The sequence below is a fragment of the Thamnophis sirtalis genome, unplaced genomic scaffold (genome assembly GCF_051295495.1).
Source record: "Thamnophis sirtalis isolate CommonGarterSnake01/CBP01778 unplaced genomic scaffold, rThaSir2_p1.2 scaffold_4, whole genome shotgun sequence".
Taxonomy (NCBI): domain Eukaryota; kingdom Metazoa; phylum Chordata; class Lepidosauria; order Squamata; family Natricidae; genus Thamnophis; species Thamnophis sirtalis.
Window position 1 is genome coordinate 21,427,388 of NW_028261384.1, and position 24,848 is coordinate 21,452,235.

The 24,848-nt window shown below is 37.9% G+C and overlaps 1 protein-coding gene across 1 annotated transcript; it reads right to left on the bottom strand.

Annotated features, from left to right (window-relative positions):
- Positions 1–397: 397 nt before the first annotated feature.
- On the bottom strand, positions 398–22,478 carry MTPAP (mitochondrial poly(A) polymerase). Its single transcript, XM_087712578.1, has 9 exons — positions 22,292–22,478; positions 16,640–16,812; positions 16,075–16,308; positions 14,082–14,306; positions 8,609–8,820; positions 5,577–5,803; positions 4,390–4,482; positions 4,219–4,292; positions 398–1,109 (listed from the first exon to the last, which is right to left on the bottom strand). Exons 1-9 carry the CDS (start codon positions 22,461–22,463, stop codon positions 810–812), a joined length of 1,710 nt encoding a protein of 569 aa, XP_087568704.1. The 5' UTR covers positions 22,464–22,478; the 3' UTR covers positions 398–809.
- Positions 22,479–24,848: the final 2,370 nt, after the last annotated feature.

Sequence of the window (24,848 nt, forward strand, 5' to 3'; positions counted from 1 at the left end):
GGGGAGATTTTTCCCTTGACAGGAGCTGAAGACCCATATTAGGCTTTAAACTCCTACACAAGTACAGACTCCCTGAATGACTCTGAGTTTAAAATGTTACAAGAAGGCTGGTCATAACCTGCATAGAAGGCCCTGAATTAGATCAATAAAATTCCAGGAGGCATCAAGAAGCGAGGCTGCAGCTTATTTCAACTTCTCTTTAACATAATTAAAGTTGATTTTGAAAACAAAGGTACACTATGATCCAAAAGGTAAGAGTACTCATCTTTTTTTAAAACGACATATTTCTCTGCAGCGTGGAAATGCCATTTGTAATTAGTTCTTATTGTATAACTAGATAAATTATCACTCCTCAGACAGTTTTTAGTTACCAAGAATTCTTACAATAAAAGCTCAATCACTTTGTTTTGCTTATTTTATTTCTCCATTATGGGTATGAAAAACAGTTTGCAGAAATAAATGTAAGTACTTCAAGAAAAATGGCTGCAGCGTGTCAGTATGTCAGAGAATCTGATCTTCCATGAAGATGCTTTTAAATATTTTTTTTCTTAGTTATCCAATTCAGGGTCCTCTAGCACCTCCCCCACCCCTCTCCACGTCCAATAGTATATTCTTCTTTCCTGGCCTGTATCAAACATGATCTGTAAAAGGTGAATGGAGAATTTACTAAACGACCCAACAAGAAAGAGCCCAGTCCAATTGCAGATGCCCCTTCCGTTTTAGACTAGGAAGAAGCCTGGCTCCTCAAGAGTAAACCTGGAGGGTCCCATAGCAACTGCCATATTTCGGAGCCTTTTCTGCGCATTGGCCTATATCTTTAAGGAGTTCAGCAAGTCTTTCACTCGGTCACTGTTTAACACACTCAGTCGTTTGAAGCCTTTGCCGACACGTCCTGGTTCGGACGCTTGTAGAAGGGCAGCCAAGCCCCAAGGCTTGGAGTTGTCTGAAGGGCGTTTCTCCACCTGCTGTAAAGTCCAGGCACCGTCCCTGGCCAGGCTCACAAATCGCTGAAGCTGGGCAGCGTTTACATTCTTGCTGATGTTAAGGTTCTCTTCAAAGGGATTCTGTATATGGAGGGCAGAGGCCTCTGGCTTGTTCTGCTCCTTCCCCTGCAGATTTCGAAAAGGAGAAACAAAATCCTTAAGTAGTCAAACTTCAGGTTCCTCTCTGAACAATCTTTACGCTAAAGATTGAACAACATACAGAAGAGATATCCTACCACTCATACAGGCTAATTTATGTTGTTCGGAAGATGGAAAGGTAAAGAATGAAAGAAATGAACTGAGTTGCTACAGAGGGAAGAGACACCTTGGTTTGCAAGGACACTAAAGCAGTTGGGTCTTCAACTTATAACCACTATTTCCATGGATAAGCAAGAAGATTGTAATTGTGCTGGATTTTATGGTCTTTTTTTGGTTTGGTTGTTAAGCAAATGACTGCAGTTAGTAAGTAAATCACATGATCGTTAAATGAATCCAGCTTCCCCCATAGATTTTGCTTACTGGAAGCCACCTAAGAAAATCACAACAGGCGATCATGTGAATAGAATAGAATAACAGAGTTGGGAGGGACCTTGGATGTCTTCTACTCCAACCCCCTGCCTAGGCAGGAAATCCTATACCATTTCAGACAAATGTCTATCCAACATCTTCTTAAAGACTTCCAGTGTTGGGGCATTCACAACTTCTGGAGGCAAGCTGTTCCACTGATTAATTGTTCTAACTGTCAGGAAATTTCTCCTCAGTTCTAACTTGCTTCTCTCCTTGATTACCGTATTTATCGGCGTATAACACGCACCGGCGTATAACACGCATTCCCCATTTTAACACAAAAATTTGAGTAAAAATTTTTTTCATTAAAAATAAATGACTTGGAAGCTCGGAACTTAATGTTGGATTAAAATTTATAACATTAGAACATGAATTATAACATTAACTCCTCTTAAAAGGCAAATATGAAATGAAAAAACACCTCTTTGAGCAAAAAAACTTAATCAGAATCACTGCTTTTTGGAAAACCAAAAAGTTTTCGGAGGGTCCTGAGGAGCAGCCTTTAAAACAGCAGCGCGGGCGGCTGCGGACTCACAGCTGATTGGGAGAATGCCGGCGCGTACACTTGGGACCAGAGAGCAGGCGGGCGGGAAGGTAAGCACCCGCAATGATGGAGAAAAAATACAGGCAGCGGGCGGCTCTCTGGCCGCTGCGAGCCGCTGCTGCTAGGATGGGGTTAAATCAGGCAGCGGGCGGCTCTCCAGCCGCCGCTTGTTCAATGATGGGGTTAAAGCGAACAGCAGGTGGCTGGAGAGCTGCCGCCACTGCTGCAAGGTAGGGGTTATATCAGGCAGGGTAGCTGGAGAGCCGCCGACGCTGCCATGAAATGGATGCTGCACTTCTATGAGTATCATGGGCGCCGGTGAATCAGCTGGAGCAGGCAGTTTGGGACCCGGCATATAACACGCAGTATCGGCGTATAACACGCAGGCAGGGTTTAAGCTTGCAATTTTAGTTTTAAAACTGCGTGTTATACGCCGATAAATACGGTAGTTTCCACCCATTGCTTCTTGTCATTCCTTCAGTGCTTTGGAGAATAGCTTTGCTCCCTCTTCTTTGTGGCAACCCCTGAAATATTGGAACACTATCATGTCCCCCCCCCCAGTCCTTATTTTCATTAAACTGGACATACCCAATTTCTGCAACCGTTCTCTATATGTTTTAGCCTCCAGTCCCCTACTTGAGAAGCTGAAGCTTGCTTGTATAAATGCTGCTTGTCTAGCACCTGAATTTTGATCACGTGAGTACTGAGACGCTGCAACAGCCCTAGGTGCGAGGAGCAGCCATAAGTCTTCTCCCCCCCCCCACATTCTACTGTAATTTTAAAATGTCACTAAATAAACGGTTGTAAGTTGAGGAGGACTTGTAGTAATATATTTTGAGGCTGAATTTATTTCCTTCCTTTAGTAACTGCACCCCCGGTGGCTTACTGCTGAACTGCAGTATATGCAATCTTAACACCACAGGGATCCTGTAAAAAAGAGGTTCAGGGGCAACAGTTTGTAATAGTGGACGGGTTATCGTGCTAGAAACTGAGAGGTGATGAATTCTAGTCCTCCCTTAGTCATGAACACCAGCTGAATGACTTTGGGACATCCTCACTCTCCTTCAGCCTGGCCCACCTCACAGAATTGTTGTTGTGAGACTTCAGCTCTATAAAATGAAGTCAGGATACAAATCTAATAAAACAATAAACAAATAAAGACTGCATCTTGTCCTCTTCATCTCTTCCCCATAGGCCCTCCGTTTACACCAGACTGTTGATCTAAAATATTAGCATCCAGTAATGATCAGAAGGCAAACCTGATTCTCCACCCTTTAGTGGCTGCTTTCTAATGAAACATTTTTTCCACTTGTCAAAGGGTTTGACATTTCCCCCAGCAGCCCATTTTCAAGTGGTCTAATTAGCTACCACCTTGCACTGCAACCAAACCGTGGCATGACAAAACCGCAGTCCACTAAAGCGCGCCCGATTAAAGCGCGTCGCTGACGTCATCAGCAGCGAGACAACAGCGACCGCGGAGAAAAAAGGGCGCTTTAAAAAGCGCTTTGAAAGCAAGCCGATTCATGTTAAGGTAAGGGTTAGGTTTAGGGTTAGGTTAAGGGTTAGGGTTAGGTTTAGGGTTAGGTTAAGGGTTAGGGTTAGGTTTAGCGTTAGGTTAAGGGTTAGGGTTAGGTTTAGCGTTAGATTAAGGTTTAGCGTTAGGTTTAGCGTTAGGTTTAGGGTTATGTTTCGGGGGGTTAGGTTTCGGTTTAGGGGTTAATTTTAGGTTTAGCGCTCACAGCGTGCTTTTTTCGTCGCGCTGTGATGACGTCAGGTACGCGGTTTCGTCGAGCGCGCTTTAGTCAAACGCGGTTTTGTGGTGGAACCTTACCAAACATTTAACCAGAAGTTTCCAGTCTTTCTAGACAGCAGATACATATCAATTTTTGACATGGTGCTCTCGACTTTGTAAAGGGCTGTTGAGGACAGAGCATCTCTTTCCCCAAAAGAGCCTCGATGAGGAGGGTTGGACAGAATAATCAGTTAGAAAATCCCAATTATCAGCACAAGGCTAACTGGTGCTTTGCTCAGTATCACAGCTTTGGCCCATGCTTTTAATGACAAGCTGTTGTTTTTTTAAAAGATGCCAAAAGGCTTCTCTACAAAATTACTTAATGCAGTTACCTTTCGGAGGTTTAGTGAATTTTTATTGAAGGCAAAATTTCCATAGAATTCAAAGAAGTCTCCAAGAAGTACATCTGAAACACGAAATAGCCATGAAGTCAATAGACAGAAAAAACAAAACCAGTAATCTCAATTAATTGGTGGGAATATTGAAAATGCCTCTCTCCTTACCTAATGTTTCTGTGTTGCTTGTTGGAGTAATTTTGTTCAAATTACTAACAAACGTACAGTCAAATCCTTCAATTACTTCCTTGTCTTCTGCATCTGAAAAAAAGAAGTAATTTTACGAGCTTCATTAATTCAGCATCAACAAGTTAGCATTTCTGTGAAGTGTTATACAAAATAGGGATATTTTGTAGGGATAGAATCAAGGTCACGTGAAGTGTTAATACCACTTTATAATGCCTTGGTAAGGACAAACTGCATTCAGTTTTGGTCACCATGATGTAGAAAAGAAGTGGTGACTCTAGAAAGAGTGCAGAGAACAGCAACAAAGATGATTAGGGGGTTGATGATCCAAAGATGTTTTATTGATTGCATGTAATATTCTAATTTTCTGAGAAGGTGGATTTGGGGTTTTCCTGAGCTGTATACCATAATCATCACAATTACGACAAATCACGGCTTGAACTATCTTGCTTTGCATGTAATGAGTCTTATCTCATATAATAATTCACTTTTTAAGTTGCATTGCTGAAATAAATGAACTTTTGCAAAAAAAAAAAAAAGATGATTAGGGGACTGGAGATTAAAACATATGAAGAACGGTTGCAGGAACTGGGTATGTCTAGTTTAATAGAAAGAAGGACTAGAGCAGACATGATAGCAGTGTTCCAATATCTCAGGGGTTGCCACAAAGAAGAGGGAGTCAAACTATTCTCCAAGACACCTGAGGGTAGAACAAGAAGCAATGGGTGGAAACTAATCAAGGAGAGAAGCAACTTAGAACTGAGGAGAAATTTCCTGACAGTTAGAACAATTAATCAGTGGAACAGCTTGCCTCCAGAAGTTGTGAATGCCCCAACACTGGATGTCTTTAAGACAATGTTGAATAGCCATTTGTCTGGAATGGTGTAGGGTTTCCTGCCTAGGCAGGGTGTTGGACTAGGTGACCTCCAAGGTCCCTTCAAACTCTGCTATTGTATTGTATTGTATTGTATTGTATTGTATTGTATTGTATTGTATTGTATTGTATTGTATTGTATTGTATTGTATTGTATTGTATTGTATTGGGGGATTCTAGGAGTTGAAGTTCATTTGTCTTAAAAGTTGTTGAGGTTGAGAAACACTAAGCTAAGGAAAGGAACATTTCATGAACAGTGGCTCTCCAGCAAGAAGTAAATTAATCACTCTTTTACCGGCCAATTTCTTCAGTTGATCCAAAGTGGGAACAATGGGTGGCTGTCTTCGTTGTAAGAAAAACAAGACCATCATGGTTAAAGAGAAATTGGTAATCCAAGCACCAGGGATGCTACTTGTAAGTCCGTGATTCCACGCCCAGTATCGTACGCTGAATGCAAGAGCTCTCACACGAGGGTCAAGGCTGCCATAGACATAAAGGAGTTCTGAACTTTTCAAGGCAATTCTGTCGGAACATAAGAAGATCAAAAATGGAAGGGAAATTACAGTAGCAGTGATAATATATTGTAGTAACTTTATTTAAAGCTAACCATGTTTTAACTGTGAGTCCTTGCTTGGTTGTTCGCTTGCATATGTTTCATTACCTGATTAGGTAGCATTACCAGTATATCTAGTTAGGTAATGAAACGTATGCAAGAAAACAACCCAGCTCAGAGAGCATCAACTTTGAACTAATACTACAAAGACTCTCTTCTACATTAATATTTTAGCTTTCACACAACATCTAACGCAAGCGCATACAAAAATGGAAGTCCAATAAGGAAAACAATTTCTAAGAAGAAAACATTAAACTAATCAAGAATACACTGTACAAAGAGTAAAAATATGTTTTAAAAGTTACCATTTACCGTATTTTTCAAAGTATAAGATGCACCTTTTTCCCTCAAAAGAGGGTGAAAATCTGGGTGCGTCTTATACACAATACATCATTTCTGGCCTTCTCAAACCCTGCCCCCTTTGCAAAAATGGTCATGCATAGCCTTTAGGAGGCTTCCAGAGTGCTCCTGGGGGCTGGGGAGGCAAAGATGAGGGGAAAATGGGCTGTTTTTTTTGCTCATTTCCCTCTGCCCCCAGCGTCCAGGAGCACTCTGCAAGCCCCCTAAAGGCTATGCATGCTCTTTTTTTGGGGAAAAAAAACGGGCCATTTTTGAGAGGTCTGCAGAGTGCAAAAACTTTTTTTTTTTAAATTGCCTCTTCAAAATCTTGGTACGTCTTATACTCCGGTGCATCTTATACTCTGAAAAATACGGTAATATAAATACGGTATATGATAATGTATATTTGATTTGAAAAGAAAATTTGGAACATTCTATTTAGATCAGCGTTTCTCTAATTTGGCAACATTTTAAGGCATGTGGACTTTTAACAACCAAATTTGCTGGCTGGGGAATTTTGAGAGGGGAAACTCATGCATCTTAAAAGTTGCCTTGTTTGAAAAATAATTGATTGTACATTGCAATTTTAACAAATGCTTATTTATGAACATTGTGTTGCCCTATGTTCAGATTACATTTTCTATTTGGTGGCTGGCATGTTTTGCATGGTATATTATTATTTTTACAAAGTATTTGTTACCATAAAAATACTACTTAAAGTATTAAAGTAAAGTATTAAAAATACTTTAAAAACAAGATTGCTTTTTCTGGACAGCAGTAACAATAATGAGTTTAAGACAGCTCGGGAATCCTAGATGTATGAGCCTAGTGAGCCAGTTCAACCAGCAACAGTTCAACTGACTGTCTTAAACAGAATTACCCAGAATTAATAAGTGTCCTCAAATAAGCCAAACCAGAGTCCTTACTAGCTTTTGGCTGAAAAATTGCACCACAACATAATGGTATTATGTGCAAAAACTCATGGGTACCATATCAAGAGGAGAAGGAAGTGGCTTTTATAAGGCTGCTTTTGAACACAGTTTATATACAATACAAAAATACCTTTCACAAATAGGTTGTAATAGGACATTGTAAGTGGCAAATGATGTTACTTCCCTTCCCTGTTTCATCAGTTAGTTTCAGAACACAAGTAAAAAAGAGGAACAGAATTCTTGAGTGAGAATGGAAAGGACTTGCTTTAACAAGGAAAAAAGAAGCATCACCATACACACAAAGAGAAATGATACAAGGCCCATAAATTCTTAGCTAAGACATGATACTGATCCGTTCAATAGAATGAAGCTACTTCCTCCCTCTCGGAAATTCATGATTGAGTCATTAACCAAAGGAAAAAAGATTCAAAGGAAAAATGAATTGATTATTCCAAAGAGATCTGCTTCCTCCTAGTGGCCATTGTAAGTATATGGTTCTTTCTGAATAATCCAAGTTTGGACAAAAATCCATAGTTTGTCTTAACCATTTATAAAATAAATAATGAGGATTAAATCCTGAATGTTATGTCTGTTTTGGCTATTTCTAGAACAAGGACTATGTGAGGCATGCAATGCTCAGATGATGAGATCTGGGTTCAAGTCAGCCATTAGGTTTACTGTTAGGTAAAGGTTCCCATCGCACATATGTGCTAGTCGTTCCTGACTCTAGTGGGCGGTGCTCATCTCCATTTCAAAGCCAAAGAGCCAGTGCCATCTGAAGACTTCTCCATGGTCATGTAATTGGCATGACTAAACGCCGAAGGTGCACGGGAATGCTGTTACCTTCCCACCAAGATGGTCCCTATTTTTCTACTTGCATCTTTACGTGCTTTCAAACTGCTAGGTTGGCAGAAGCTGGGACAAGTAATGGGAATTTACTCTGTTATGCAGCCAACCTTTCTGATCGACAAGTCTTAGCCACTGAGCCACCACGTCCCACAGGCTTACTGTTAGTCTGCCACAAAGCCCTCCAGATGAATTGTACTTGCTAGGGAGAGGATCTCTGGGAAAGTGGGAATGTTAAAAAAGTCAAGATGGTGTCCACAATCATGTGACAGAAGTTATACCCCTTTATGAAAATTGTGATACTTATACAAACAGTGAGCTTTTGATCATATGATCAAAAACCCTAACCACATCTTAGGGGTATTAGGGATATTAGGAAATGGAAAACTCAGGTTCATGTCCACCATTAGCTATGGAAGCTCACAGAGTGGCTAGGGCATCTTTTCTTAATCCATCCAACTGATCATGAACAATTACTGTTGTGAGCAAAAAATGGCAGTACAATATAGTTCCCCTGGAGGATAGACAGACTATAAAAAAAGCAGTAACAATAGCAAAAGGGAAAATGTAATTTTAAAACCTTGTAAAAATGCTTACCGGTTGTTTAGTGTCAAATCACACTGAAGCCCAGAAGGCTGATGGGAAAATCTCACCAATGGACAACGAGCATTAAGTATCTTCTGGACACCCTCACATCCTGGTCCAAAGTTATCAAGAAATTCGCCAAGCACATTAAGGATCCTTTGGGATGCTATTCGTTCAGAAGGAGCTTTCTTCATTTGGTAAATTAGATTAAAGGAGCTTGTTTTCTAAGACAAAAGAAAACCACACAAATAATTAATTCACAAATTAGACATCCCATTCCCATAGCTCAAACAAGGAGTGGGAGCTTTGGAAACTATTGTCAGATTTTCCCCCCGTTAGGCAAAAGGCGGGGTACAGCTAACCATAGGAAAAACAAATGTTTCCAGATAATGGCCATTTTTACTGGAATGCGAATTAAAGTTACATGGCAACTAAAACCTCATTTGTTTGCTTTTATAGTATTGTGTGCACATCTCTGAACTTCTTAAATTCTTAAAATTCACCTTATACCTCCTGTAATGTAAATTTATATTAAACTTTTTAGTTTAGTTTAGTTTTATTATTATTTATAGGCCGCCCTTTTCCCTGAGGGGACTCAGAGCGGCTTATAAAATATGGGGAAGGGGGTACAAAACAGTAAACATGAAACAATACATGAGTAAAAATAGTACAACATTCATTCATCATTCGGGTGGGGATTGTTTTAAACAATACAAAACATGTGGCTCAGGTTGATTTACATCAACTCTTTTCAATTTAGTGCCCTCCAGATGTGCTGGATTCCGCAATTCCTTTGAGATCAGGGCTCAGCTTCCACCAGAGTCCACTTGGATATCACACGTACTGTTACATAAAAGCTACTTGGAATAAAAATTACACAGTAACGAAATCTGCCTCATACAAAGAAAACCAATACAAAATGTTTTATCATTTGGAATTAGACCCACGAGATTGGCAAAAATGTATCCGAACTTAAATCCGAACTGTTGGAAATGTAAACAGGGGCAGGGTACCTTCTTTCATGCATGGTGGTTATGCCCAAAAGCTAAAAAATATTGGACTAAAATACAAAAATGGTTACAGGAAATTACAAACACCCAAATAGAGCTCAAAGCAGAAGTGTTCCTTCTGGGGATTATTAAGGGAAGGTATACGAAAGAGATAACATATTTAATTTTGCACATAATTACAACAGCGAGAATAGCACTTGCACAATGTTGGAAAAGTGATACCGTGCCGACAGACTGTTTGATAATCCAAATGATTCTTGATTGCGCTGAGATGGATAAACTCACATTGGAGTTGAGGGGCAAGGAAGACTCAGAATATTATACAGTTTGGGTTAACTGGTATCCATGGATAAATAATAGGAACATGAAATGTACAGCTTAGAAACATAGATGTATAGATACAGGAATAATTAGGAATGTATAAAAATGTATTTGAATAACGAATGGTTATGTTAGTACTGTCAAAAAGGATCGTAACTTATACAAAATTATTTTTAAAGGTATTTGTATTTTAATGTTTAAAATTTTCAATAAAGTTTTTTAAAAAAAGTTACTTGAGAATCTAACATCTCAAATTCTGGAAACTCAGAAGGCCTCATTTAGGCTACTGACTAAGTCCAACTCCCGGCTCACGAGAAGTCCAAAGTAAATGATCCCTTGGCAAATAATTGTACTGTCTCTACTTTGGTACAGCACAGAAAATAAATTCCCCACTTCTTTGAGCAATAATTATCTTGATGAACTGCTTGTACATTTCAGAAAATAGTTTCTAATAGATTCAATCAGAATCTGTCTTTTTATAATACCGTGTACTCATAGTTGGAGAAGATGCAATGACAACCATTATATCAAAGCTGGGGAATTTCTGATTTTTCTGATACTGCTGAACCAGTCTTGTTCAAGCTTGGTAACTTTAAGATATGTGGACTTCAATTCTCAGAATTTTCCAACCAGCATATATTGAAGCCCATATACATTGAAACTGCTAAGTTCGAAAAACACTGTGTTAAACCATAAGTCACAGCATCCCTAGCCAGCAGGAATAATGGCAAGAGATGATGGGAAGTGCAGTTGTATATCTGGAGAATCAGATTCTGCAGCCTTCTTTTGCACTGAAAAAATTATACTATAGCTGATTTGCATGTAAACATTTCCATTTCTATCCATATTTCTATTTTTCAAAAAAATTAATATAAATAGAAAGAGCAACAAGTGCAAAATCCATATAAACAGCGTGCTGTCTGCTTACAATTCTTTTAAGTAATATTCATCATAGTAATAATAGTATTCTCTAATAAAAATCTCATGACAGTATTTTTCCTCATAATGTTGATACATATTTATTAATATTAATCAAAATTAATCAAAATAAGTTATAGTGATCAACCCTAATAATAAAAATAAACTTTATCTTGTAATTTTAGAAGTTCTAACTTCTGTTTCTCTTATTTAACCATCGATAAAACAGATCCCATACCTCAAAATATTCAGTGTCTTCCTTTTCTTTAATTTCAAATGTGAGTTTATTCATTTCTGCACATTTTAAAAAATTGTTTATATCTTTTCCTCTGTGGGGATCTCCTCACCCTTCCAATGTTATGAGAACACAATTCTGGCTGCTGTTAACACATGTATTATTAAATATTCATTCCTTTTACTGTATTTGTCTGGTATGATGCCCAACATAAATATTTCCGGTTTTAAATCTATATGTTCCTTTACCATTTTTTCTAGCCAGGTGTGTATTTTGGTTCAGTATTTTTTATGCTTTCAGACATGCCCACCACATCTGGTAATGTGAGCCCGGGATTTGGTTGCACTTCCAACACTTGGCAAGCATATTCTTAAACATTCTAGCTAATCTTGCTGGAGGGGTGGGGGGAGTGCCATCTATAAAACATTTTGTACAGGTTTTCTTTATATGCAGTTATATACATTTCTAATAGAATCTGTGCATTAACCTTAGAGATGTACTTAAGCACATAGAGCCAGAGACCTATCAAATCTGTTCTGTATAAAATATCATGCATTTAAGCAGCACAAAAAGGGGGGGGGGATACTAACGGCTGAGATTTAAATTCATGCCAATTGTAGCAGAAAGAGCAACAAAGAGACAGACAGAGACATTTAGCCAGTTGACAACTGAAGAGTTTTTGAGAGGATGGTGATGGTTGTGGCACAGAATAACAACATATTGATTTGCAAGACACGATTTCTATAATCTCCCAACCTTTACCTGAAAATTCAAGATTTATCAGTACAGCTATAAAGCACCTAGAACTCTTGACATTTTTACAGCTGCCTGGTGCTGGAATTTTCACTCTTTCTTCAAAGACAGGCCAGTAAAAAGCAATGCCCATGAAGGCCAGTTTGGTATAGTGGTTAAGGTGCCAGGCTAGAAACCAGGAGACTGTGAGCTCTAGATCTAGTAAATCCTTGATTTACGACCAGAATAGAACCAAAATGTTTGTTGCTAAGCAAGGCAGTTGTTGAGTTGTGCTCAATTTTAGGGTTGTTTTTTTTTTTTTTGCTTTGGTCATTAAGTAAACCGCATGGTTGACTTCCCCTGGTGACTTTAACTGTTGGAAGTCACTTAGGAAAGTTACAAATGGCGATCACGTGACCCCCTCCAAATGATGCAACCATCACAATTACATACCAATTGCCAAGTACCCGAATTTTGATCATGTGAACAGAGATACTGCAACTGTTTTAAGGACAAGTTGGCTGTAAGTCCCTTGTTTTCACCATGATTGTAACTCTGAACTTGCAACCATTGGTCACTAAACCAGTGGTTGTAAGTGGAGGACAACCTGTAGTCCTGCCTTAGACACAAAGCTATGTGTAGGTGACCATGTGCAATTATTCTCTCTCAATTCTAAGAAGCAGGCAAGGTCAAACCACTTCCAAAAAACCTGGCTAAGGAAAGGACTAATCCTGGCAGTCAGTGATGAACCGAAGGCTCAAACAATCAGTATGGATGTGAAAAAGGCCAGGAAAGATCGAAACCGTTGCAATGCCTCATTCCATTTCCTGCACGCAACACAAAAGACCGTGAATAGCAAAGCGCAATTTTACGCTTTGGGTTTACATTTTCTTATAGCAATGGAACAAAAGCGACAATACAAAGCTCATCAGCCACAAAGGAAAGCGCAGCTTCCTCCTGTTGTGAAATATGTCTTTGTTGACTAATGCGGTAAAGTTTCAAGGCTGTGTTTGGGAAATCAAAGGGGAAACTCTAGGTTTCCCCAGGCCTAGTTTCTTACCGTTCAGCTTATGCTCGAGCCTTAGGGCTTAAAAGCTCTCAAAGTACTGAAACAAACAAAGCTATAAATTCGACAATTAAAAATATAAATTAAAAAAAATTACATAAAATATTTAAAACCATTTAAAAAGTATGATAGGTATATTTAAATGATCCTTTCCCAAAGAGGAGAGTCAATGGAAAAGAAAAATTCAAGCAAAAATGATAGGAAAAAGTCAGAGCTTCTTTTTATTTTATTTTTGCCAGAAATCTGAGAGATCCCACTAGAAGAAGTGGTCACCAAAGCGATTTGCTTAGTGAGGCTACTTAGTGAGAAGCATGTGGGAAATTCGTCCACCTATCTTTAAGTTGCCAAGTTTGCAAAACACAGTTCTAAAGTCTACCAGTTTACAATATATTGATTTTTCCTGCAGCAGCTCTTTTTAAAAAAAAAATAAAAAAAAATATAGGAACATAACTACTGTATTTTTTGGAGTATAAGAGCCCCCCAACAAAAAAAGAGGGTGAAAATCTGGGTATGTCTTATATACTGAATACAGTATTTTTGGCCTTCCAAAATCCTACCCTGTGCATCCCGTGTTTTGCAAAAATGGACGTGCAGAGGGCTTGGGAGGCTTGCAAAGTGCTCCTGAGGGCTGGTGAGGCACAAACGCTTTTTTACAAAAATGGGATGTTTTTGCCTGCCCCTAGCCTCCAGAAGCACTCTACAGGCCTACCAAACCCTCTGGACACCCTGTTTTTTTTCAGAAAACGGGCCCGTTTGTTGCCTCCCAAAACCCCGTGTCGCGTTTTTGCCCTCCCCGGCCCCAGGAGCATTTTGCAGGCCTCTCAAACTCTCTGCATGCCCTGGTTTTCACAAAAAATGGGGTGTGTAGATGGCTTGGGAGGCCTCTAGAATGCTCCTGGGGGCTGGGGAGGGCAAAAACTTTTTTTTTTTTAATTTACCTCTTCAAAATCTTGGTGCGTCTTATTCTCCGGTGTGTCTTATAATCCGAAAAATACGATAATTCAAATGTATTAAGAGTAACATTTAGCGTATCGAGGAAGTAAACAGCTCTTTAAAAACTAAGAACAGTGGGAGATAAATCTGGGGATCAGTCAAGAAATCAGACCAACTGCAGAGGACAATGCTATTGTCATGGTCTCATGTTCATCCCAGCACAACACAATTAAACTCATTTTGCCAATAGCACTTGAAAAAATATTTTACCCTTTTGGCAGAATTTTTCCCAACTTTATCCAGCTCCAGGAACATATCTAGGTCGCATCCAAGTTTGCCAAATGTATTCACAGAAGAACCAAAAGGCTTCACAATACAGTCTGGAACATAGGCACTTGCAATGTCTTGAATTAAGGAACAGGCTAAAAACCGGAGCTTGGTATTTTCTTCTGTCAACTGACATTCATTTGTGAGCAGGTACAACTGGTCACTCACCTGAATAGCAACAATAATAAAAAGAGGAAATATCTCAGTTTTGAAGTATCTGGCACTCAAGATATTTGTAAGAAGCAGCCTAACCTTTTACAATTGTATTCTTGTAAGAAATGGCATCAAGTTTAACCTTTACAGAATATACCCTTAAAGAATCTTAGAAGAATAGCTAAAACATTAACAGACGATACAACCTCTATATAGACAAGTCTGCAAGAAAATAATCCTTTAAGTCTGTATTGAAAGAACCGGCTGTTGACTCTATAAGAAGAGAAACAGTTCAAAAGATGCAGCAAATAGTTTCTTGTTGCTGTTTTCTTCAGAATGCTTTGGCATCTTGCTGGCATTGTTCTTTCATTACAAATTTATTGTTCTTGCTGATTGCCAAGAACATTATGTATTTTTAAAGATAAAATGGCTAAATTTGTGAGAAAAAGGGTGCCACATAATTATGTACCAGAAATATACCAAGTCTACAGAAGCAAGACAATCCTAGGTAATTTGACTGTGTTGCACAAGTTCCCCAAATTGGTTTCTAGAACTGTTGGACAGCAGATAGTTTTATACCCTGGAAAGAATTAGAAAGTATTTTTTGAGAATGGTTTTTGTAGGAAGGGGAAAAAAAAGTGTTTTATTTAGGAAATAACACAGTGACTGGAACCACAGTTTCTTAAGTCTAACTGTAGTTATGAGCCTAGCGTATGTTAAGAAGAACAAGCAAGTCAGATGGGTACTTGAACTGCACAGCTCAAAGTCAGAAGATAAGGAGAACTGAGACAGCAAGGAGTGATGAAAGCCCTGAAAACATGAGATTAATTGGTACAAGACATGTTATACTGAGACACACAAAGTGAATCTTTTAAACAAGGAAAGGAGATAAAAGGTTCTCTGCTAACTATCCCAATATTTATTGCTCTGTGTGGTCAGAAGGTTTATAGGCACAGAAATCCAATGCATGCAAAGTTGAATTCCAACAAGAATTATATTTCTTCTTCAAAGTGTAGTTTTAAAGATTGCTAGAAATATTCCTGAATATACTTATCTGGATCAGTGATGAAACTGGATTAATTTGTAATACAAGTTGATTTTCTGTGCTTTGATACAAATTGATATATAACTCATAGTTAACTTAGGGTGATTAGTATAATGTAGGAAGCCAGTCCGTGTGTCACTTTCTTGTAGGATAGGAAAGCGGAAGCAAAAAATAAACTCCTACCTTACCATGCCAACTAATATCTTAATGTTCTTTTTCCTCTAAGGCAGTGAGGGCAAATCTATGATGCATGTGTCAAAGGTAATATGCTACAACATTTTGAATGAACATCAGCAATCACGCATAGTTGACTACCCCAAAAGCATACCTTGTTCTCACATAATTTTTAAAGCCTTCAGAGGCCATGTGAGAATGGATATGAATCTGGTCCAATTCCTGCACCCTCCTCTGGAAGAAAAGCCAGGGACTGGAATTCTTATGTATTGGGAGGAGACAATTGAGATAAACCCATGGTCCATGTTCTTTTGGCAAGCAAGGCAAGCCCCAAAATAAAGTTCTACATAAAGCTAGAGGTTTTTCCCCTCCTTTACAAGTTTAATCAAGGTATTGATCGTTTGTAGTACCTATTAAAAACACCTGCACTTTTAACAAATTATTTGATCAATACTGATCTCTCAGTATTTAGCTACAACCCATTTTCCAGTTACATATTCAAAGAAAAAAATCCCTGCTTATTTGCTATCAAAGAATTGCAAAACAATTACTGCATGAACTTACACTTTCGGCATCACAAAGTTTCTTCACCAGCATTTCAACTGGAAGAGAGGTTTGTGTATGACAAAGAATTGGGGTTTGTTCAGAAATGGGGTCTGATTGTTTTTTCAACATCAAGGTAAGGATTCTAGATTTAAATGGAATAGGGTGTTCATCCTTAAATTCTGGAATTGTAATGACATCCTGCAATGAAGTTATGCTTTCTTTCTCAGAAAATTCTATGACCGCATACATAGCCTGAAGCAACATGAGAGAAGAAACAGGAAAAAAAATATTAGGAATAAGAGCTTAAGTTTGAGAATGCAGATGTACTATTTAAGGATTTAACAGTTAAATTGATCTCCCAACTCAGATAGACAAGTCCATTAGATTGATATACTTAACTTCTTTTAAAATCCTTCAGGGCCAAAAATGGGGAATGTCAAAAAATAATTATTATGCCAACTAATATAATAACAAAGCAGAAAAAGAGGGATTTTCTTAAACTCATCCATTAAGGCCTATACTACTTGAAAATACATATACCTTAAATATTTAGATTTCAGTTGCTAACCTTTCAAATACTTACTTTACTTTTATAGAAGAAATGATTCTTAATATTTCCATGCTGTGATAAGTATTTGAGAAAAGCCTTGGTATTGAAATTGGGGGGACACTTTATTAAGACAGTCCTCTGTGCTTCTACTTGTCTTTCTGCAAGAATTTCACTGAATGTCTTTTTCCTGGAGTCATTTTCACTATCTAGATTTGGAGGAGAACAAGAGACTAATGTGAGAAACTCAGATGACACACTAAAAGGGTTTTTTAGGATTACCTGTAAGAAGTTTTCGATACAGAAATAAAAGGTTTGGGTTGCAAAGCACTACATTGTTCTTCTCTGAGTCCCTCTTGAATAATTCTCTGACCTGTTCTTTATAAACTATTTCACTGATGATGTAGCAAATTTATCAAGAGAAATAGATTGGGTTGATTAAGTAGAGGTATCCTTGTTGTGTTTGTTAGTATTTACAATATCTAAAATAGCATTTTACTGACTCATAGCAAATCCCAGTGAGAGTTAAGAGACAGAGTTCTTGTGAAATGGGGAAGTTGGGAACCAAATTCGTGATGTAGTTTGAATTGATATGGAAGCTAATTTTTCAGGGTTTGATGTCCCATTTATTTGCAGAGTACCTTTAGCAAAAAAACATGTTAAGTGCTAATAAAAAAGAATATTTGTAGCTCAGAATTGAAATGAGGAATCCATGTTCTCTGAGCTTGATTATTTTCTTGCAGACGTTTATTATCCAAACTAGGTAACATCATCAGTGCTCAACATCTGCAAGAAAACAACCAAGCTCAACACATGAAGTGAGTATGAGTGACTAACCTCAAAAAAGGGCAAATATTTGAAAGAATTGAATCAATTCTGCCCCTTCCCAAACTGACTGAAATAAGAAATGTTATTCTTCTAGATTTAAAAAACAAGAGGATAGTGATCATCAATGAGTATCAATAAACCTAATGTGGGATTCTGATGTACGACCCACGTCCTCATAAAAATATATTAAAAGGGAGAATGCAGAGATATAGTTCAACATGACATAAATCCCAGATGTAGGTTATCAACTCAATTTTGTCAAAGTATGGTTTTATCATTGCTCTTTAAAAAAAGAATCTTTGAACTAAAACCACCTAATATAAAACAAAGAACCTCAGTGTAATTTTACAAGAATTGTAAAATCATGAGAATGCAGTTGAAAAAAGTAAATCAAAGAACTCAGGTAAATCCAAACATATATTTTGATTTCTTTTTTAATTTAGCAATTATGCAAATGACGCCATATCACCATGCATGGTTCAATTTCCCCCCGTCTGGGGAAATAATATTATATGGTTAATATTATCAATGTTACTTATTAAAATGGTTAGAGGAACTTCAGAAAGATCGGGTAATAATCTGGTATGAAATATGTTTAATCTAACATAATGTGCTTTGATAAAAGGAAAAAAAATACTTATATTATTTTATATATCAAAATAAAAAGGATGTAGACCTTTAAATGTTATCTTGGATGGCCTTTTTTTCATATTCTTGGTTATGCAGTTACAGCTGTGTTTTTCAATCTTCCAATTTTAATGTATCTACACTTCAGATCCCAGAATTCCACTTCAGCACACTTGGGCACTGAGCTAGAGATGCATGCTGAGATTTGCAGCATGTTGCCAGTTACTGAATAAGCTTTTAATTTGGAAATACCCAGCTCAAGATATCCAATTTTAAACGTTTCCAGGTTAAAACTCTTCCAACATTGACTTATAGCACAGAAAAACACTAAATTTACCAATACTTTGTCAGTTGAAAGGATCCGGGCAGACTTTGGGTATATGATAACTTTTGTAACAAAGTGTGCATTATATCAGAGCTGAATTTAAAGCTGAGGCTATTATGATCTTAATCCATATGAGAATGTTGCATTGTTCGATCGAAGTACTGACTATCTCAGGCATCTCTTGCAGAACAGAATAGGAAGGTCAGTGAAAACTCACGGCTTTAGAAATGTATGAATCTGAAGAAGCTAAGATCAATGTAGAGATGTTATTAACCTCTTTTTTTATTTCTTTTGTCTCAATATATTTTAGACTGTGTTTGTTAAAAATCTATACCGTGTATGGGCTCTGGGAAGTCGGGGGGGGGAGGGAGGTGGGGTGTTAGGGGGGAGGGTAGGGTAGGGGGGGACATATACTATGTGTTAGATTTCAACGTAATGCGATTTCACATGTATACTGTTTCTCTTTAATTTCTCCGTAAAAATAGGACAAGCTGAATACATTGACATATAGTAGAAATACACCAAAGGAAGGAGTGGGATAGAAGAAAGCGGGGTAGAGAGGGTGGGAGAGAGGATGGGAGGGAGGGTGAGAAGGAAGGAGTGGACTGGGAGAGAGGAGTGGTAGAGGGGGAGGGGAAGTAGGGTAGAGGGGAATGGTGGAGGGAAGATAGTAAGTTGGAGGGGGGCAGAAGAAAGAGGTGTATGGAGAGTGGAAGAGGTATATTGTGTTTCTATTTGAGTTTGAGTTTGAGTTTTATTTTATTTATATTTCTGGGGGTATTGTTGCTGTGATTATTGTTTAATGTTGTATGGCCCCGGTTATGCACAGTATATATGTGACTGTATATATGTAACTGTAATGTGACTGTATGAAAATGAAAAATGGAAAATAAAAACATTTTAACCAGAAAAGAAATGTATGAATCTAAATTGTAGACTTTTCATTACAGGTAGTCCTCAATTGAGCTCAAATTGAACCCAAACTTTATGTTGCTAAGCAGGAGTTTTTAAATGAGTTTTACCCCATTTTATGACCTTTCCTGCCACAATTAAGTGAATCACTATAGTTATTAAGTTAATAACATGGTTGTTACATGAATTTGTCTTCCCCATTGACTTTGCTTATGAAAGATCACAAAAAATCATCACATGACCCCAGGACATTTCAACTGTCTGAATTTTGGTCGCATGACCATAAGAATGTTGTAATGGTTGTAGGTGTGAAAAATGGTCATAAGTTACTTTTTTCAGTGCCATTATAACTTTAAACAGTCAGTAAATGAATGATTGAAAGTTGAGAACTATTTGTATTCAATCCTGTGGCTTATGCTTAAAGAACAGGTTATAAAGAAAATTTTAGATTTAAATGCTCACATCGACACAGCTGTATTGTCAACAGTTGCAGTTCCAAATAGAAACATATCTAACATGCAGTAAGAAGATGAAGCATCTGAAAACTTTGATTTACCTGCATTTTATGCATATGGACATTATAATGAAGCTTGGCCAACTTTATGGCATCTCAGCTCAAGAAAGGCATTGTGTTTATCGGTGAGGCAAGTTATCAGAAGTGTTTCTGAACTTCTTTTAGTGAAATCCAGGAACGTAAAAAGAATACATTCATACTGGAATAAACCACTACATAATAGTGATTATTAATTATATTGATATGAGCAGTGGTAGTGGTGTAGTTAGAATGCAGAATTGCAGGCTATTCCTGCTGACTGCCGGCTGCCAGCAATTTGACAATTCGATTCTCACCGGCTCAAGGTTGACTCAATCTTTTATCCTTCCAAGGTGGGTAAAATGAGGACCCAAATTGTTGGCGGCAATATGATGACTCTGTAAACCGCTTAGAGAGGGAGGTAAAGCAGTATATAAGTCTAAGATCTATTGCTATTAATAATATTAATTACTAATAGAAGATGATGTTATGAACGTTTGCCACCTTGAGTTATTTGTAAAAACAATAAAGGCAAGATACAAGTAATTAACTATTATCAGCTAAGAAACAACTCCTAAAAGTGATTCCAGTGCACTGCTAAAGTGATTCTAAAATATCAACACTTGTATTTGGGGAAAACAATCACTCTTTCAGAAAACTTTTTTTAATGTTTTAAATTTTATTTGCTCTGTTTAGAACATTTTATTTGGTTTGATGTCTGTGGAGATTTTCAGTCATGGTTGTCCCAAAGGTGCTTTTTTTCAAAAAGCAACTGGACTTTCTTTGATTTTCCTGGAAGACGTGGAAGGAAAAGAAGAAAAGAAAGCCCAGCGGCCTTTTGGGGAGGAAAGCACATTTGGGATATTTGGTTTGGTATTTCAACTTGATATTTCAATTCTCTTTCGCTAGGCTGTTGGGTTTCAATCCATTAACTCTTTATGTTTCATTTGCAGTCTGTTCACATAAGGTACACTTGACTGGATTCTCACGAACCTCTAGAAAGCTATATATATATATAATCTTTCTCTCTCTCTCTCTCTCTCCATCCATCCATCTATCCATCAATACATACACACGTACACATACATATATACATACACACACAGAGATATACATATACATACATACATACATATATATATATACATACATATATATATATACACACACACACACATATATATACACACACACATATATAATGTATGTATATGTGTATACACACACACACACACACACACACACACACACATATATATATATATATATATATATATATATATATATATAATGTAATAGCAATAGCAGTAGACTTATATACCGCTTCATAGGCCTTTCAGGCCTCTCTAAGCGGTTTACAGAGAGTCAGCATATTGCCCCCAACAATCTGGGTCCTCATTTTACCCACCTCGGAAGGATGGAAGGCTGAGTCAACCCTGAGCCGGTGAGATTTGAACCGCTGACCTGCTGATCTAGCAGTAGCCTGCAGTGCTGCTTTTAACCACTGCGCCACCTTGGCTCTTTCTCTTTCTCTAATGTATGTATATATGTGTGTGTATGTATGCATACCCACATACATATCTATACATAGACATAATATATATATATATATATATATATATATATATATATATATATAGATAGATAGATATAGATATAGATATAGATATAGATATAGATATAGATATAGATATAGATATAGATATAGATATAGATATAGATATAGATATAGATATAGATATAGATATATATATAGATATGGGGGGTATACATATGTATGTTGACTTTAGCAAGAGTGGATAATGCCCGGAATGCACTTCCTGACTCTGTTGTTACATCTTCAAACCTCCAAAACTTCAACCTTAAACTGTCTACCATGGACCTCACCCCATTCCTAAGAGGTCTGTAAAAGGGGTGAGCATAAGCACCCCTGTCCTACTGTCCCCATTTATTTCTACTCATTTCTTATGTATATACATATATATACTATACTTATATGTTTATATGTTATATTCTGTTTTCTCATACACGCTTGACAAACCAAAATAAATAATTAAATAAAAATCCTCCCCTACATCTTAGGGCAGGGCTCTCCAACCTTGGCCGCTTTTGAGAGTTGTGGACTTCGACTCCCAGAATTCCTCAGCCAGCAAAGCTGCCTGGGAATTATAAGGTTTGAAGTCCACAAGTCTTAAAGCGGCCAAAGTTGGAGAGCCCTTTAAGGCATCACCTCGTGGTCCTCCTTTTCTCCCGATCCGCTTTCTCTAATGCCATCCCCTCAGAGAGGCCTTTGCCCAGTCTGATTCTTCGTAGGTAAAAACGGACGGACCATACGGAGTAAACGGCATTCCTCTCCCATTTCGAAAATCTACACCAGCCGATCTCCATGCGGGACCTAACCGTTCGCCTCTTCCCTTAGCTGGCTACCGTCCGAAAAAAATAAATAAGAGACTCCCCGTTTTACCCTTCGTCGGCGCCATGCCGCCCGGAGCCTGCGGCTCTCCCACGGACACCGCAGCGGCTTCCGCGGAGCTGAATCGGATCGCACCGACCCGCCTCTTTGCCACAACCAGGCGGGATAAAATCAATCCTCGCCATTGAAGCAACAGAGGCAAGGTCCCTGTGGGGGCAGCCATGACTGCCGAAAGGAAGGAGAGCAGTGCGCTTGCGCGCCGCGACCGAAACCGAACGGGACAGTGTAGCGCGAGGGTCAATCTTCCTCAGAATACAAAAAAAAAACGCGTTTCCAGTCAAGGAGTCGCTATGGATGTGTCAAATCTATTCAGCTTCGTTCGAAGGATTATATTGGAGGGACAAAGACTAACCTGGCAAAGGCATAAGCTTTTCTTTTACTGCACTGAATGAAACGTCAGATTGTTATTTTTTTGCTCTGTAAGAGGTCATGATGGAATTCTTTCTTTTTTTGTAAAAGTTTTCCCCCCCAATTTTTAAATGCATACAGTCCATCTTTCCTTAAGCAGTGTGTCATCTGGGCACAAATATCTGTGCTGCATTCTTTCATAATTTATAATGCATTATACAGTTAAATCTTATTAATTTCTTCATTTCCTTCTTAACATGTCTTCTAGGATATAGATAGATAGATAGATGATAGATAGATAGATGATAGATAGATAGATAGATGATAGATAGATATAAACACACACACTCACACACAATAATAACATTGATTATAGTTATTTCCATCATACTCATGCCAGTGGTGGGTTGCTAACCGGTTTACTACCAGTTCGCTCGTGCTCACACACGCTTCTACACATGCACAGAAGCGTCCGGGTGGGTAGGCGGAGCCTCCCGCCGCTACTACTACCGGTTTGGCCAAACTGGGCCAAACTGGGAGCAACCCATTTTAACTCATGCTAACTAATATAATTTTATTTTTATCTCTATCTTAATACAGTACAAGAAGTAAATATAGAAATAAGTAACTTGGTGGACCGTAATCCAATAAAGTTATATGGCAGGGAGAAAAAAGAGCACTATAGTGGAATTATTTCTTGTAATTGATATTACACATCTATTTCATGAGAGTGATATTTGCGGATTTTGAACATAGAGACTCCATTTGGATAAGAAGCTAAGAATGACTGTGTTAACCCAACAACAATTTAGGTTTCCCTAAATTGATGAGGAAGAAGGTAGAAAAATAGCGAAATATGGAAGAAGGTAGAAAGGAAGATGGAAGAGAGCAACCAAGATTGGGTAGGTGGATTGTCTTTATCACGTTGTATATTTCCTCATTTTCAAAGCTTTGCACTTTTTATCAGATAATTGTAAATCTAGCTCCCATTAGCTCTTCTCAAAAAAACTAAGAAAGGTAGACCTGATTGATGCAGGGTTGTAGGCTAGATGGGATGCTGGAAAGCATCCTAAAAGAATCAAAAGTGAAGCACTGCCATACAGAATCACTGTCAGGAAAATGATGTGAATGTAGCACCAAGTCACCAGAAAGAAATCTCTGATATTATTGTATGGTTAAGGTGACCAGATTTTCAGATTGGTAAAGAGGGACACCTTTGACCCCGAGGGGGGTGGGGTGGGGCTTGATTAAAAATTTTATACGGAGCAACAAAAATTTTCATACAACGCAAAAATAGTATTGTAATTTTTTTTTATTTCAACATAACTACAATTTACAAATATTAATTGTAACTGTTGCCAAACATCAAAATTTTGATCATGTGACCATGAGGATGCTGCAATGGTCGCTAAGTGTGAAAATGGTCGCTAAGTGTGAAAAATGGTCATCAGTCACTTTTTTCAATGCCATTGTAACTTTGGTCACTATACCACCTTTCTTGCCACAGTTCTTAAGTGAATAACTGCAGCTGGTATTTTGTATTTTGGATAGAATCTTTTTTGAAATAGTCTAAGACAATTTAAAAAAAGATTCTATCCAAAATACAAAATACCAGCTGCAGTTATTCACTTAAGAACTGTGGCAAGAAAGGTGGTATAATCATGGGCTTAGTGACCAAAGTTACAATGGCATTGAAAAAAGTGACTGATGACCATTTTTCATACTTAGCGACCATTTTCACACTTAGCAACCGTTGCAGCATCCTCATGGTCACGTGATCAAAATTTTGATGTTTGGCAACAGATTCGTATTTATGATGGTTTCAGTGTCCTAGGGTCATATAATCACCTTCTGACAAAGTCAAATGGGGAAACCAGATTCACTTATGCTACTAACTTATCAGCTGCAGTTATTCACTTAAGAACTGTGGCAAGAAAGGTGGTATAATGGGCTTAGTGACCAAAGTTACAATGGCATTGAAAAAAGTGACTGATGACCATTTTTCACAACTTGGCAACTTTTAAGATGTGTGGATTTCAACTACAAATATGCTATGTGGGGAATCCTGGGATTCAAGTCCACATATCTTAAAGTTGCAAGCTTGAAAAAAATGTGGGTTTTGCTTAAGGCCTAGAAACTAGAAAACTTTTGAGTTCTAGGTTTTAGACATATAAATTGCCTGTATGACTTTGGGTCAGTC